The sequence below is a fragment of the Lissotriton vulgaris genome, unplaced genomic scaffold (assembly GCF_964263255.1).
Source record: "Lissotriton vulgaris unplaced genomic scaffold, aLisVul1.2 SCAFFOLD_1025, whole genome shotgun sequence".
NCBI lineage: Eukaryota > Metazoa > Chordata > Amphibia > Caudata > Salamandridae > Lissotriton > Lissotriton vulgaris.
Window position 1 is genome coordinate 512,913 of NW_028249245.1, and position 13,594 is coordinate 526,506.

General features: G+C 51.9%; 1 protein-coding gene across 1 annotated transcript in view; it reads left to right on the forward strand.

Annotated features, from left to right (window-relative positions):
* The window catches only part of DCHS1 (dachsous cadherin-related 1), a 352,029-nt gene that overhangs the window by 302,356 nt on the left and 36,079 nt on the right, over positions 1-13,594 (forward strand). Inside the window, exons 10-12 of the mRNA XM_086950300.1 lie at positions 1,332-2,175; positions 13,079-13,318; positions 13,462-13,587. Coding sequence (XP_086806426.1) covers positions 1,332-2,175; positions 13,079-13,318; positions 13,462-13,587 — 1,210 coding nt within the window. The remainder of the gene's footprint in view (positions 1-1,331; positions 2,176-13,078; positions 13,319-13,461; positions 13,588-13,594) is intronic.

Genomic DNA, 13,594 nt, shown 5'->3' on the forward strand with positions numbered 1-13,594 from the left:
GTCCTCGGATTCAAAAGGGTGCATGGTGACCCTTTGGAGGCGATTGGTCAGGAAAGAAGTAATCCAGGCGAGCACCGTCCCACCAACCCCAAGCTGTTGTAAACGGGTGATAAGTATTTTATGGGAGACAGTATCAAAGGCGGCGGATAGGTCGAGGAGGACCAACATGGCCTCCTCGCCCCTATCCACTGATTCCCTGATGATTTCAGAGACCTCAAGCAGCGCAGTCTCAGTGCTATATCCGGTCCTAAAGCCTGACTGAGAATCATGTAGCAGCTGGTTCGACTCTAGGTAAAGTGCCATTTGTTTTTGTACCACTTTCTCCAAAATCTTGGCAGGTTTTGGCAGAAGCGAAATAGGTACCCCCTTTACCCTTCTCCCGTCACTCACGCACCACAACTACACAACCTGACTGTGACCAGCTCAGCTAGGCTCTGATCTCTGTAGACCTACAGGCCCAAGCCCAGGGGACAATAATGAAGGAACTACTAACTGGAGAGTTCTCTAACTCTGGGTACTTTCCCTGACCTCACATGCCCCCTTTACCCTTCTCCATTCACTCACGCACCACAACTACAAAACCTGACTGTAACCAGCACAGCACAGCTAAACTCTGGTCTCAGTAGACCTACCATCCAAGCTCTAGGGATGGTTGTGAAGGAACTACCAACTCTGGAGAGTTCTCTGACTCTGGGTACTTTGCCTGACCTTACGTACCCCTTTACCCTTCTCCCGTCACTCACGCACCACAACTACACAACCTGACTGTGACCAGCTCAGCTAGCCTCTGGTCTCTGTAGACCTACAGGCCCAAGCCCTGGGGACAATAATGAAGGAACGACTAACTGGAGAGTTCTCTAACTCTGAGTACTTTTCCTGACCTCACATGCCCCCTTTACCCTTCTCCCTTCACTCACGCACCACAACTGCAAAACCTGACTTTGACCAGCTCAGCTAAAATCTGGCCTCTCTAGAGAGTTCTCTAACTCACAACTTTCTTCTCTCTCTTTCCTTCCCAAGCTGTTCCCCTCCCCACCTTCCCTCCCCCACAATACCCTCTCATTGCACCCTTTCTCCTGTTTTTTCCTAATTCAATTCATTTTCCTTTATTGGCATGAAGGAGACAGAAGTTGTGCCAAAGCTGTTTCTCACTAATACAATTAACAATCTGCAAGATTTGTACATATCTGTTCAGTGTTCTTAATGCAATACAGTCAGCTCTCCTGTGCCTGGGATGTGCTCTGCACTGGGTCTCATACACGTCATGGTTGTTTTTCACTGTATCTGCTGTGTTCATTGAGTAACCCAAGCCCATGGTCATCTCCCCCCAGGTGCTGCCCTCCTCCAGACTGCAGCCGAAGCCAGACTCCACCATGCTGACGTTGCACTCGGTCGAAGGAGTGAGGCCCGGTTCTGTCATCGGCTCAGTGGCACAGAAGTCTCCATCCCGGCACCCTAACAACCAGCTGACTTACACCATTGTGGGTGGAACCGACTCTGCAGGAACGTTCGTGGTTGACAGTACCACTGGGGAAATCTACCTGGCTCGAGAACTGGATTATGAGGCCGGAGCCCACTACACCTTGCAGATAAGCGCAGAAGATGCCTCGAGGGGCTACCTCGTCAGCAATCTGATGGTGGTGGACATCAACATCCAGGACCGCAACGACCACAGCCCAGAGTTCTTCGAGGACCCGGTCACCGTGGTGGTGTCTGAGGATGCTGAGGTCGGCGCCTCCATTTTCACCTTCCAGGCTCTGGATAAAGATGGGGCGGGCCCCAACAGTGAGGTGTTCTACACCCTTGTGCAGCAGTCACCGCTGGATGGGCACTTCCAGCTCAATGCCCGCACGGGCATCCTCAGTGTGGCTAAGGCCCTGGACCGCGAAGACACCTCCTCGTTCCTGCTGGTGGTACGGGCCACGGACCAGGCTCTCAACATCACCCAACGCAAGTCATCATCGGTGACCGCACGGGTCTTTGTGACGGACGAGAATGACAACCCGCCCGTCTTCCTCTCCCCAACTGCGGTCAGCGTGATGGAAGACCAGCCCACTGGGTTTGTAGTGCTGTACGTCATTGCTCAGGATAAAGACCTGGGCGAGAATGGCCGCGTGAGCTACCAGATCAGATCAGGCAACGGGGATGGAAAATTCCACCTGAACCCAAGCACAGGTAAGGAAGGTCACATTCTGTGCACGCGGAGAGTCACTTCTCTGTGAAGGCACCACACATACACTATTGACTGAACTGAACAACCTGTGTCATGATTCCATGTTTCACTGATATGAGTTCTGCACAGCTGGTGCATATTGTAACTTCACGAAGGTGAGCAGTTAGGTGTGCAGAGAGGAAATCAAGTGTTGCAGGGTTGCAGTCAGTGCATTAGATCTCGTGCAGCTGACACCAGACATCGCAACCACCAGGTGTTATCAGGAGGCAGCTAGTATGGACGGAGTAAGTTAGAGTATTAGTGTAGACTGGGGTGCACTCGTGTGAAAGTAGGTAACCCATCGGTGAGCTGGATATGCCCAGGGGTATCATGGTATGTTTCTCTTTACAAGCAGATGTTCATCTTAGAGGTGTCTCTTTGAGTGATTTTGGAGCAGGCCTTACAGCAGAGGGCGGGGTGGCAGGACTGGTGTTAATCAGGCTTACCCACCAGTGGAATGGAATGGATCTCTTGTTTATATGGCTAAAAGGACCTATGTGTGTACCTGTGGTACTGACTCATCGGGGGCACATGGAGCCATGATTGGATGAAGAGACACCCTGCCCGACCTGTGCTGCAGTGACACAGGTCGGGCCGGGCCTTCCTCACATTGAGTGACCTTGGACTGATGTCATTCAGGACAAGGGTTGGACAGGATGACCCTCTCTGTCCACACCTGGGCACCTGGCCTTGGGTGGGTGTCACATGCAACCCTAGTGTTGAAACTGGGTCACACTAAGGGTTCATAGCTCCCCTAGGAATCCTTTACATACAGGCGCTGCTCTTTAAAAGCTTCAACAACCCCCCAGCGCCTTGAGACCCTCACAGGTAAGTAGTGCGCTTTACAAATGTTATGATTGATTGATTGATTGAACACCAGAAGGGTGTCCTAATGTGAACCCCGTGCAGCTACCTGAGCCAAGGAAACTGACCCAGGCCTGAAACTGACTGAATGAAGAGAGCGGGCTGGCTACGGCTCTTCTGGGGCTTGAAGAGCTTCTAGGCGCTTGAACTCACAAGCCAACGGGAAGCAGCAGGGTGAGGCCAGAGGAGAGAGGACCAGAGTGTAGTCCACCGTGATCAATGAATGCGTCAAGTCATAGACCACGCAATAACCAGGCACCGCCTCCTGAAATGCGGAACATGGAACGTGTCCTCTTGCTGAAGAAACTAGTGTGATGTATGGGTGACTAACAGAAATTCGAGCCATGCAAGCTTCAGATATTTCCCTGAATATAACTCTTGCTTCATACATGTGCACCGGTGGGGCTTGAAGATGCAGTCATTGCTTACAACACACAATGCTGGGGCCGTGTTTTTGGGGTTCAGGGGCCTTGCCTAGATTTTCATGCCATATCCGCATTACTCGACTATGGCTATGCAGGGTGTGAGTCAGGGCTTTAAGTGGGATGAAAAAACTGCAGGGTCTCTCAAAGGGGCGTGGTCAATGTAATAAAGGGCGTGGCTTAAAACACGAAAGCTAAAAATCTGTGTTTAGCACAGTGTGCCGCCCGACTTGTATTTTGCTGTTACTGTCATTGCGTCCAGATATATGATACATGATACAACAAGTCACATCATACCTACAAGAAGTCAGAACTATTGGCTTTGTCAATGGTTGCTAGTTGCATAAGATAAATAAGCAGCAACTGTGGCTTGCATACAATATTGACACCAGGACAATGTTGCTGCACCTGCGTTTCAAAAAGAGACGGGAAGTCCAGAGAAAAAATGACTCTCTTAAAAGGATTTCCCTTCCCCTACAATGCTCTCCTGCCATGACGTCATGTCGTAACTTGTCCACTGGTGAGAAGTGAGCAGTGTGAGCAGCGCACACCCATGTGCCTGCTGTCACTGCAGTCCACCTGTGCCAGGGCACAAAACACAGCCCGATAGAGACCTGTTTCGAGGCCCCCTTTAAAAAACTGCTGGTGCTCAGACCCGGCCCACTTAAAGCCCTGTGGGTTGGCTCTGTCAGCGCCAGCTCGTCGGTAGCAGGTTGAACTGATGCTGCTCCCTTGCCAGTGGGCGGGGCTGCTGCGTCAGAGGCAGTCCAGCCCCGACCATTCCACGCAGGGCGCGGCCCCTTTACGGGCGCAGGAGGGGCTGGGCCGGCGCCAGGCGCTCGCTGGCTTAAAGCAGATCAGGGGAAAGAGCGGTTTTCCATGAAGAATGCCTTCGTCAACTGCGGTCGCTGGCCTTCGCCTCCCCTTTGTCTCAGCCACAGCGAGGCCCATGAACACGGATCCGACTCTGGGTGGACCCTGCTCGAAGAAATAGCGTTTCTCTTCCCTTTGATTCTGCCTCTAAGCGCCTAGATGTGCTGCTTGCAGCGCAACCGGAGCCCTCCCTGGCAGGACTAGTTTTCCGGGTGGGGCTGTCCATTGACAAGAAAATCCACCGCCAAGAGCAAGGTTGCAAAAGGTCAGCAACGGAGGGGGTGATAAAATCACGCCCGAGTGCAAACTTACACCCCCTGGGTGACCCTATCAAGCCTGGTTGAGGCTGCAGCCTGTAGGGCCAGCTGAGGTTGCCACCTGACCCTCTTCGCACCTTTTCTGCACAATCCGACGCCCTGTGAGATGCAGTTTTCCTTCTGCTTGCAGTTGCAGTTCGCCCTGTTTTGTGAATTGCGTCCCTTATGTAGCTATCAAAGTCCATAACAAGCAATTACGAAATGCAAATCAACCCAAAAAATGCAATACAAATGTTAGACGAAAAATGACAATGGTATAGTGCATCTAAAAGCACATTTGGAACGACTGAATCTTCATTTTTGTCTGAAATTAACCAGGAACAGCAACGTGCTTATTTAAAGCGGTTGCTGGCTCAACTGACTCTGTCTGACCTTTTAGATTGAAATTATTATCACTCTGGGCGTTTCTAGCGCCTCCCATAGACTGATGGGGTGAGTACGTTCGGTCTGGGGTGTACAGTGTGGACCAGTTGCCTCTAGGCGCTAGCTTGATGCCCAGTAAGGAAGTGCTCTGCGCTGAGCTGCACTGCAAGCAGGACTTCCGGTCTCCATGGAATATCAGTGATGGGTCCTGACGACGCCAGACCTATTTGTTGCCTTTTCGTGTTTGGGTGGCTGCGAGATCTGCGGATTCGGTCTGAGTTTGACCCACTGGCTGCACAGTTTCAGTGCTTAACTTGTATACACGTAAGTGCCAGGGCTCTCCTCTGGGGGCCGCTGCAGCTTGCACCATGCATTGCCCATGCCACTGTTCCCAATCATAGTGACAACATAACATAACAATTGTTTTTTTAAAGCGCACTTATTACCCAGGGGTCTCAAGGCGCTGAATACCAGATGTATATTGCTGTCCAACTCAATGGTACTAATTTTATCGGCCTCAAATGGATGAAAGGCTGAGTGGACCCGCCAGGATTTTAACCTGTAACCATGAGGTCAAACACAGGCCCCTGCAGTGGATGCAAAAGTCCACTAAGCCAACACAACCACTAACCATCACACACATTCAAGTGTGACAATTCAGGCCCCCAAAGCTATAAGAATGGCTTGGGCAGCAGGTAATAGTCATTTTAAATCTACATTGAATTAATAATAAACTGTTGTTGTGGTCATCTCTAAATTAGCAAGAGAGCGCCACCTTGTGGTAGACCATCACACCCGCCGGTGTTGACAATTAAGCGGAGGCACCAGGCACTGGAACCCACCGGCTCAAATTAAGTAGTGGTTTTCACCCTTTTTCCAACCGAAGTCCCTCTGCGTGAGTGTCTGTGGGTGTTGCATGGATACAGGGTCATGGTGCTCATGTCAGGGCAGTCTTTGCACCAGGGTTGGGGAGCACTGGTCCCTACTTATCCCTGCCCTGCAGTATCATATTTAGATGTCCGCTCATCGACTGCAACGACATCCTGCTCGAACCTAGGCTTCACTGCTGCGGGCACTGGTCACACGTATATACACCCCCATTTAAAGAACCTGGAATCTGCCCAACAATACTATGGAGGGCTCAGCTAGACACTATTCGACTTGAAAAAGTAGATATTTTCAGTAAGAGTAGAAATAATGTTCTCAGAACCAGTCCTGCGCTCCACAAATCATTATTTAAAGGCTTAATTTCACCTCCAAACCTCTACCTGAGACTGAAGCATAGCAGAAAGCCATATATTCACACTGTTGTATCCCACAGAGCCCGGCATAATGCTGTTGAATTCACCATTTGCCCTAAGTAGGGCTGCCTTATCCTAAAAAGCAGTGTGTAGGGCTACAGTATCATACTAGTCATGACATAAATGTGTTGTAGCTTATAAGACCCAACGTACGGCTGCCATATTATATAAGAAGCCATATCCCATATAAGGTTGTTATATCCTACAGAGCCCGGTGTAACACTCTTGTATCCGCCATATCTCAGAGTAAGGCTGTCTATCGTGGAAGGCCGAACGTAACCTGCAGTATCGTACTATACATGATATAAGGGTGTTATATCCTACAAGATCCAATGTAAGGCTACCATATTATACAGGGCATGCTATAAGGTTCTTATATCCTACAGAGCTCGGTGTAACACTGTTGTATCCACCATATCTCAGAGTAAGGCTGTCGATCGTGGAAGGCCGAATGTAACCTGCAGTATCGTACTATACATGATATAAGGGTGCTATATCCTACAAGATCCAATGTAAGGCTACCATATTATACAGGACATGCTATAAGGTTCTTATATCCTACAGAGCCCGGTGTAACACTGTCGTATCCACCATATCTCAGAGTAAGGCTGTCTATCGTGGAAGGCCGAACGTAACCTGCGGTATCGTACTATACATGATATAAGGGTGTTATATCCTACAAGATCCAATGTAAGGCTACCATATTATACAGGGCATGCTATAAGGTTCTTATAACCTACAGAGCCCGGTGTAACACTGTTGTATCCACCATATCTCAGAGTGAGGCTGTCTATCGTGGAAGGCCGAACGTAACCTGCGGTATCGTACTATACATGATATAAGGGTGTTATATCCTACAAGATCCAATGTAAGGCTACCATATTACACAGGACATGCTATAAGGTTGTTATATCCTACAGAGCTCGGTGTAACACTCTTGTATCCGCCATATCTCAGAGTGAGGCTGTCTATCGTGGAAGGCCGAATGTAAGTATCGTACTAGTCATGATGTAAGGTTGTTATATCTTCCCAGATCCAATGTGAGGTTGTTATATCTTACAGAGCTTGACGTAACGCTGTCCTATCATGCAAAGTCTGATGCAAGGCTGTATCGTCATGCACTGCCCATTGTAAGGCTGCTGCTTTGCACGAGGCCTGATTTAAGGTTGTTTTGTCCTAAAAGCCAGATTAAAAAGAGGCTCTTTCCAACGAAGCGTGGAGGTCTGTCTTGGACAGATCGGACTCGGACCCCTCCACCGTGTGATTCTGTCCCCTGCGGCCCTTGTGCCCCAGAGCCAGTGTCGGATTGGTAATGCGGGCACTCGGGCAATGCCCGAGGGGCTGGTGTCAGAACTCCAGCTGTGGGCTGCTTTTTGGAGCAGCCTGGGGGGCCGATTTGGGCGGTTTCTGCGTTGTTCGATACCACCAGCGGCCCAGTGGGTGCCTGAGTGGCCTTTCTGGAGACAGATGGACGTCCATTACCTCCCGTCTAACAGCAACAGGTGTCACTCCCGTTCTCTCGCTGGGCCGGCCCATTAATGTATACAGATTGAGCGGTGGCAGGGGGCCTGAGCAAAAGTGGCCTCACTTGTTTTCAGGTGAGTTTCACCAGTGTGAACTAATCCGTGCATTTTTTTTCTCCCCCACCTCCCCACCATATTTTTTTTTAAAAATTGCTGAAGCAGTGTTTTGCGGAAAGGCAATATGCAAATGTGGGCCACTTTTTTTTAGCCTGCCCGGGCCGATTTCTAATCCCAATCCAACCCTGCCCAGAGCCAGTACCTGGCGGGACCTGACAGACAGTGCACGGGTGTCACCTGGAGCCCTCACACCTCAGGTCACTCCTCTGTGCCGACGTCATACAGTAACCTGACGTAGAAAGGTTGTGGGCCCCAGGGCCAGCCCATCTCTGCGGCGGCCCGGCCTCCCCATATGTTAATGGGCCCCTGCGGGCTGGGCATACGCTGAATCACTCAGAAGGTTGCATGTGTGTTTAATTTGCCCCCTCACTCGATAGCTCACGTTTCCAGTGGAAAACTGTTACACGCGCCAAGGATTCTTTGAAGAGTACCCGATTTCTTCTTTCTAGTGCTTGCCTAGTGGGAGCAGAAGAGGCAGCGGTGGTGGCTGCATTATCATGAGATGCGGGGTGGGACGGAGGGCTGATGTGTCATGCTCCTCGGGGGCTTTGTTGTACCCTCCCACTCCCCTTTCACCTCCTCCACGTTCACAGAGAATAGAACCTCTGTGCAGGGCTGTTATCACTGGTGGCGGCCCTCACTCTCATCCTGCAGGAAGTGCACCTCTGTGCAGGGCTGTGATCAGTGGGGGCTGCCCTCACTCTGTCCTGCAGGAAGTGCACCTCTGTGCAGGGCTGTGATCAGTGGGGGCTGCCCTTCCTCTCACCCTGCAGGAAGTGCTCCTCTCTGCAGGGCTGTGATCAGTGGTGGCTGGCCTCACCCTCATCCTGCAGGAAGTGCACCTCGGTGCAGGGCTGTGATCAGTGGTGGCTGGCCTCACCCTCATCCTGCAGGGAGTGCACCTCTCTGCAGGCCTGTGATCAGTGGGGGCTGCCCTTCCTCTCATCCTGCAGGAAGTGTACCTCTGTGCAGGGCTGTGATAAGTGGGGCTGCCCTCACTCTCATCCTGCAGGAAGTGCACCTCTCTGCAGGGCTGTGATCAGTGGGGTCTGCCCTCACTCTCACCCTGCAGGAAGTCCACCTCTGTGCAGGGCTGTTATCACTGGTGGCGGCCCTCACTCTCACCCTGCAGGAAGTGCACCTCTGTGCAGGGCTGTTATCAGTGGTGGCGGCCCTCACTCTCACCCTGCAGGAAGTGCACCTCTGTGCAGGGCTGTGATCAGTGGGGCTGCCCTTCCTCTCACCCTGCAGGAAGTGTACCTCTCTGCAGGCCTGTGATCAGTGGGGGCTGCCCTTCCTCTCATCCTGCAGGAAGTGTACCTCTGTGCACGGCTGTGATAAGTGGGGCTGCCCTCACTCTCATCCTGCAGGAAGTGCACCTCTCTGCAGGGCTGTGATCAGTGGGGTCTGCCCTCACTCTCACCCTGCAGGAAGTGCACCTCTGTGCAGGGCTGTTATCACTGGTGGCGGCCCTCACTCTCACCCTGCAGGAAGTGCACCCCTGTGCAGGGCTGTTATCAGTGGTGGCGACCCTCACTCTCACCCTGCAGGAAGTGCACCTCTGTGCAGGGCTGTTATCACTGGTGGCGGCCCTCACTCTCACCCTGCAGGAAGTGCACCTCTGTGCAGGGCTGTGATCAGTGGGGGCTGCCCTCACTCTGTCCTGCAGGAAGTGCACCTCTGTGCAGGGCTGTGAATAGGGCTGCTCTCACTCTGTCCTGCAGGAAGTGCTCTTCTGTGCACGGCTGTGATCAGTGGGGTCTGCCCTCACTCTTATCCTGCAGGAAGTGCTCTTCTGTGCAGGGCTGTGATCAGTGGAGGCTGCCCTCACTCTCATCCTGCAGGAAGTGCACCTCTCTGCACGGCTGTTATCAGTGGGGTCTGACCTCGCTCTCACCCTGCACGAAGTGCTCTTCTGTGCCCGGCTGTGATCAGTGGGGGCTGCCCTCACTCTCATCCTGCAGGAACTGCACCTCTCTGCCCGGCTGGGATCAGTGGGGCCCTCCCTCACTCTCATCCTGCAGGAAGTGCACCTCTGTGCCCGGCTGTGATCAGTGGGGGCTGCCCTCACTCTCTGTCCTGCAGGAAGTGCACCTCTGTGCAGGGCTGTTATCACTGGTGGCGGCCCTCACTCTCACCCTGCAGGAAGTGCACCTCTGTGCAGGGCTGTTATCAGTGGGGGCTGCCCTCACTCTGTCCTGCAGGAAGTGCACCTCTGTGCAGGGCTGTGAACAGGGCTGCTCTCACTCTGTCCTGCAGGAAGTGCTCTTCTGTGCACGGCTGTGATCAGTGGGGTCTGCCCTCACTCTCTGTCCTGCAGGAAGTGCACCTCTCTGCAGGGCTGTGATCAGTGGGGTCTGCCCTCACTCTCTGTCCTGCAGGAAGTGCATTTCGGTGCAGGGCTGTGATCAGTGGGGGCTGCCCTCACTCTCATCCTGCAGGAAGTGCACCTCTCCGCAGGGATGTGATCAGTGGGGCCCTCCCTCACTCTCATCCTGCAGGAAGTGCATTTCGGTGCAGGGCTGTGATCAGTGGGGGCTGCCCTCACTCTCTGTCCTGCAGGAAGTGCACCTCTCTGCAGGGCTGTGATCAGTGTGGTCTGCCCTCACTCTCTGTCCTGCAGGAAGTGCACCTCTCTGCAGGGCTGTGATCAGCGTGGTCTGCCCTCACTCTCTGTCCTGCAGGAAGGGCTCTTCTCTGAAGGGCTGTGATCAGTGGGGTCTGCCCTCACTCTCACCCTGCAGGAAGTGCACCTCTGTGCCCGGCTGTGATCATTGGGGGCTGCCCTCACTCTCATCCTGCGGGTGGTGTTTTTGTGCAGCACTGGCCCGCATCTTGCTCTTCTTGGAGAGGTGTGGGCACCTGAAAAGCCGGTCTTGGGAGAGTCCTGTGCCCATGGCAGGACTGCCACAGTGTGGCGCTCTCCTCTCTGTGCGATACAGAGGTGAACTCTTCCTCGGGAGGCACACTGCATCGTCCGCCCCCCATGGGCCAAGGCGCGCAAGGACACACTGTAATGAGGCACACAGACTCGGTAACTGTGGACTGCACGTGCCTAGTACAGTGTTGCCAAATATTTTAAGCATTCTCTAGACCAAAGCCAACCAAAAAGTAGCTCAAAGTAGCCCAATATTGTTACTTTAAGGAAGGAAGGAAGGACAGTGTCAAGCAGGCGGTGAATGCATTGGAATTGATGTTGCAGCAGGCTGCCAAGTAAATATTTGTCTAATAAAGCGCTTTATCATACTACTTTGCTGGAGCGCTGTATATATATATTTATAATTTGGCAACTAGCACAAACCAAAATTTTACCGCACAACCGGAAAAAATATAGCCCAATTGTGCGAGATCGAGCGCAATCTGGCAACACTGACCTGGCACTGCACCTGCTGCTTTCTTCCGGGCACACCAATAACCCTCAGTATGGGGGGGGGACTGCAGGTGGGCTGTACCACTAATCCAACAGTGCAATCTCTCAGGTCCAGTTTGTCAAACAAGATGAGCTGGCACCAGGCCAGCAGGTGGGCACACTGCCAGGCTGTAAGAACATCTACAACTCTCCCAGAGAGGCGAGGCACCTGCACATAGTGAAACAATTCGTGTTTGGGCCTCATTCCGTTCCCGTCTCATCTCTGTCACTATTGCATCCCACATCTGTCTTTGCCCCTTGGGCCTTGGAGCCATGCCTAAAATACAATTTGTAATCCACTATATGTGTTTATTAATGCTGTTTTACTGTTTTGTTTAATTTGGGGAGGAACATGGCGTTTTGTTTTTACTATTAAAACATTCTGTGTTTCCCATACATGTCCATGGCGCGCGCTCGGAGTTTCCTCAAACTTACCCTCCCGTGGCGCCCGTGGCTCTTGGCTGAATGAGAGAGGATTTTAAGAGCTCACATTCTGATATCCACGCAGAAAGTAGAAAAGCATTATAAACAGCTTTTCTTGAGAAACAACTGTTTTTAAGAGGTTGGAAACAGAATTATAAAACACAACTACTCGCGGACATCTGGTCTCATGTGAGAGGGAGGGACACAGGCCTCCCCCCTGCTGTTTTAGTAGAGTTGTTGAGCTGAAAGCTGTTCCAGCCGAAGGTAATGTGATGAGAGAGTGTAAAACTGTCCAGAACAATTAGATGGTACATGACTTGATGCACAGTTAAGGGTTTCTAAAAATATAAAATGTGTTAATAATTGCTACTGTTGCTATAAATAAAGTACAAACGATTAAACTAGCACAGCCGATCCTAGAAGAAAGGGAAACACCTTCTGGATTCTGATTAAGTGAGCTGTGAGATTGAGCACCTATAGAGAGACTGCATTGGGCGGCAGGCGTTGACGCGTCATGCACGTGAACACATGGCTATCTGGGTCGCCATGTTGGGTGGAGGCTCCAGCCCTGGTGCTGCTCTTGATCTGGTGTACTTGGTAGGTTCCATTGGTGGGTGGGTTGCTTTTCCCTGTCCCCCACTGTAGAATTCAGATGTTGGTGTCTACCTGCATATCCACCAAAGGTTACTGTTCGCCTCTGCTGGCTTTGAGCCACTGTTTTTGCAGTTGCTTTCTTTCTACCAGCCCCCCTTGCTACCTTGCTTGTCTTCTCTTGTTTATGGCTGCCTACATTCTTCCTGCCACTCTTTGTACCTAGCCTAGCTCATGTAGTTTCCATCTCTTGCTTGCACTCCTGGGCTTTGCCTTATTTTTTGAATTTTCTAGTAAAGTGCTAGCTTGGCGCCAATGACAACCCCCTGCCCAAAAACAGTGCGGGCGAGAGATCGCAAATCTCATATGGATCTCCATCCCTTGGATTTGATTGGATCGAACAATGTTCAGAGGGACCCTCTCTGTCTTCGGGGTGTGGGAAAGCAGCCTGGTGGCTCCGGAGTGGCACAGGAAGGCCACTGACAGCTCCATGGGGCACCAGCCCTGAGGGTCTTCCTCCTCTATGTCCCTGTGTCTGTCTCTTCATGTAATGTCTATATTTGTTCTGCTCAAGCATTGCTGGTACTTGTGTCTTCATCGTTGCCTTGTGTGAAAGCCTGAGACGCTCTGTTGCTTCAGTGGGGTTTCTTCTGCATCCCTCAGGTTCCTTGGCGATTGTGAAGGGCCTGGATCGCGAGGAGCAGGACCAGTACAACCTGACCGTGGTAGCCACAGACCACGGTAATCCACGCAGGACCAGCACGCAGGCGCTCTCCATCCTGATCATTGATGTCAACGATGAAGCACCAGCCTTTGAGAAGAGCGACTATGAGGTCGTGGTCATGGAGAACCAGCCCGCCGGCACCACGGTGCTGGCGGTGGTGGCGAGGGACAGGGATTCGGGTAAGCAGGGCAGGCTCTCGCTCTGAAGCATTAAACTATTGTCGATTCATGCGCTCTAGCTTCGGCTCAGAGTATTATTGGGTCTGATTTACAAAGGTAAACTTAGACCAAAAGTCCTGATGCATTTCTGCTTCCTTCCATAGGCTCCAATGGTGCTGTGAGCTACAGCGCCCTCTCTGAGGACGGATTTAGGATTGATCCTGTCACCGGGGTGGTCACCACTACGCGCTCACTGGACAGAGAGATGAGAGAGCACTATATCATCACAGGTACTGA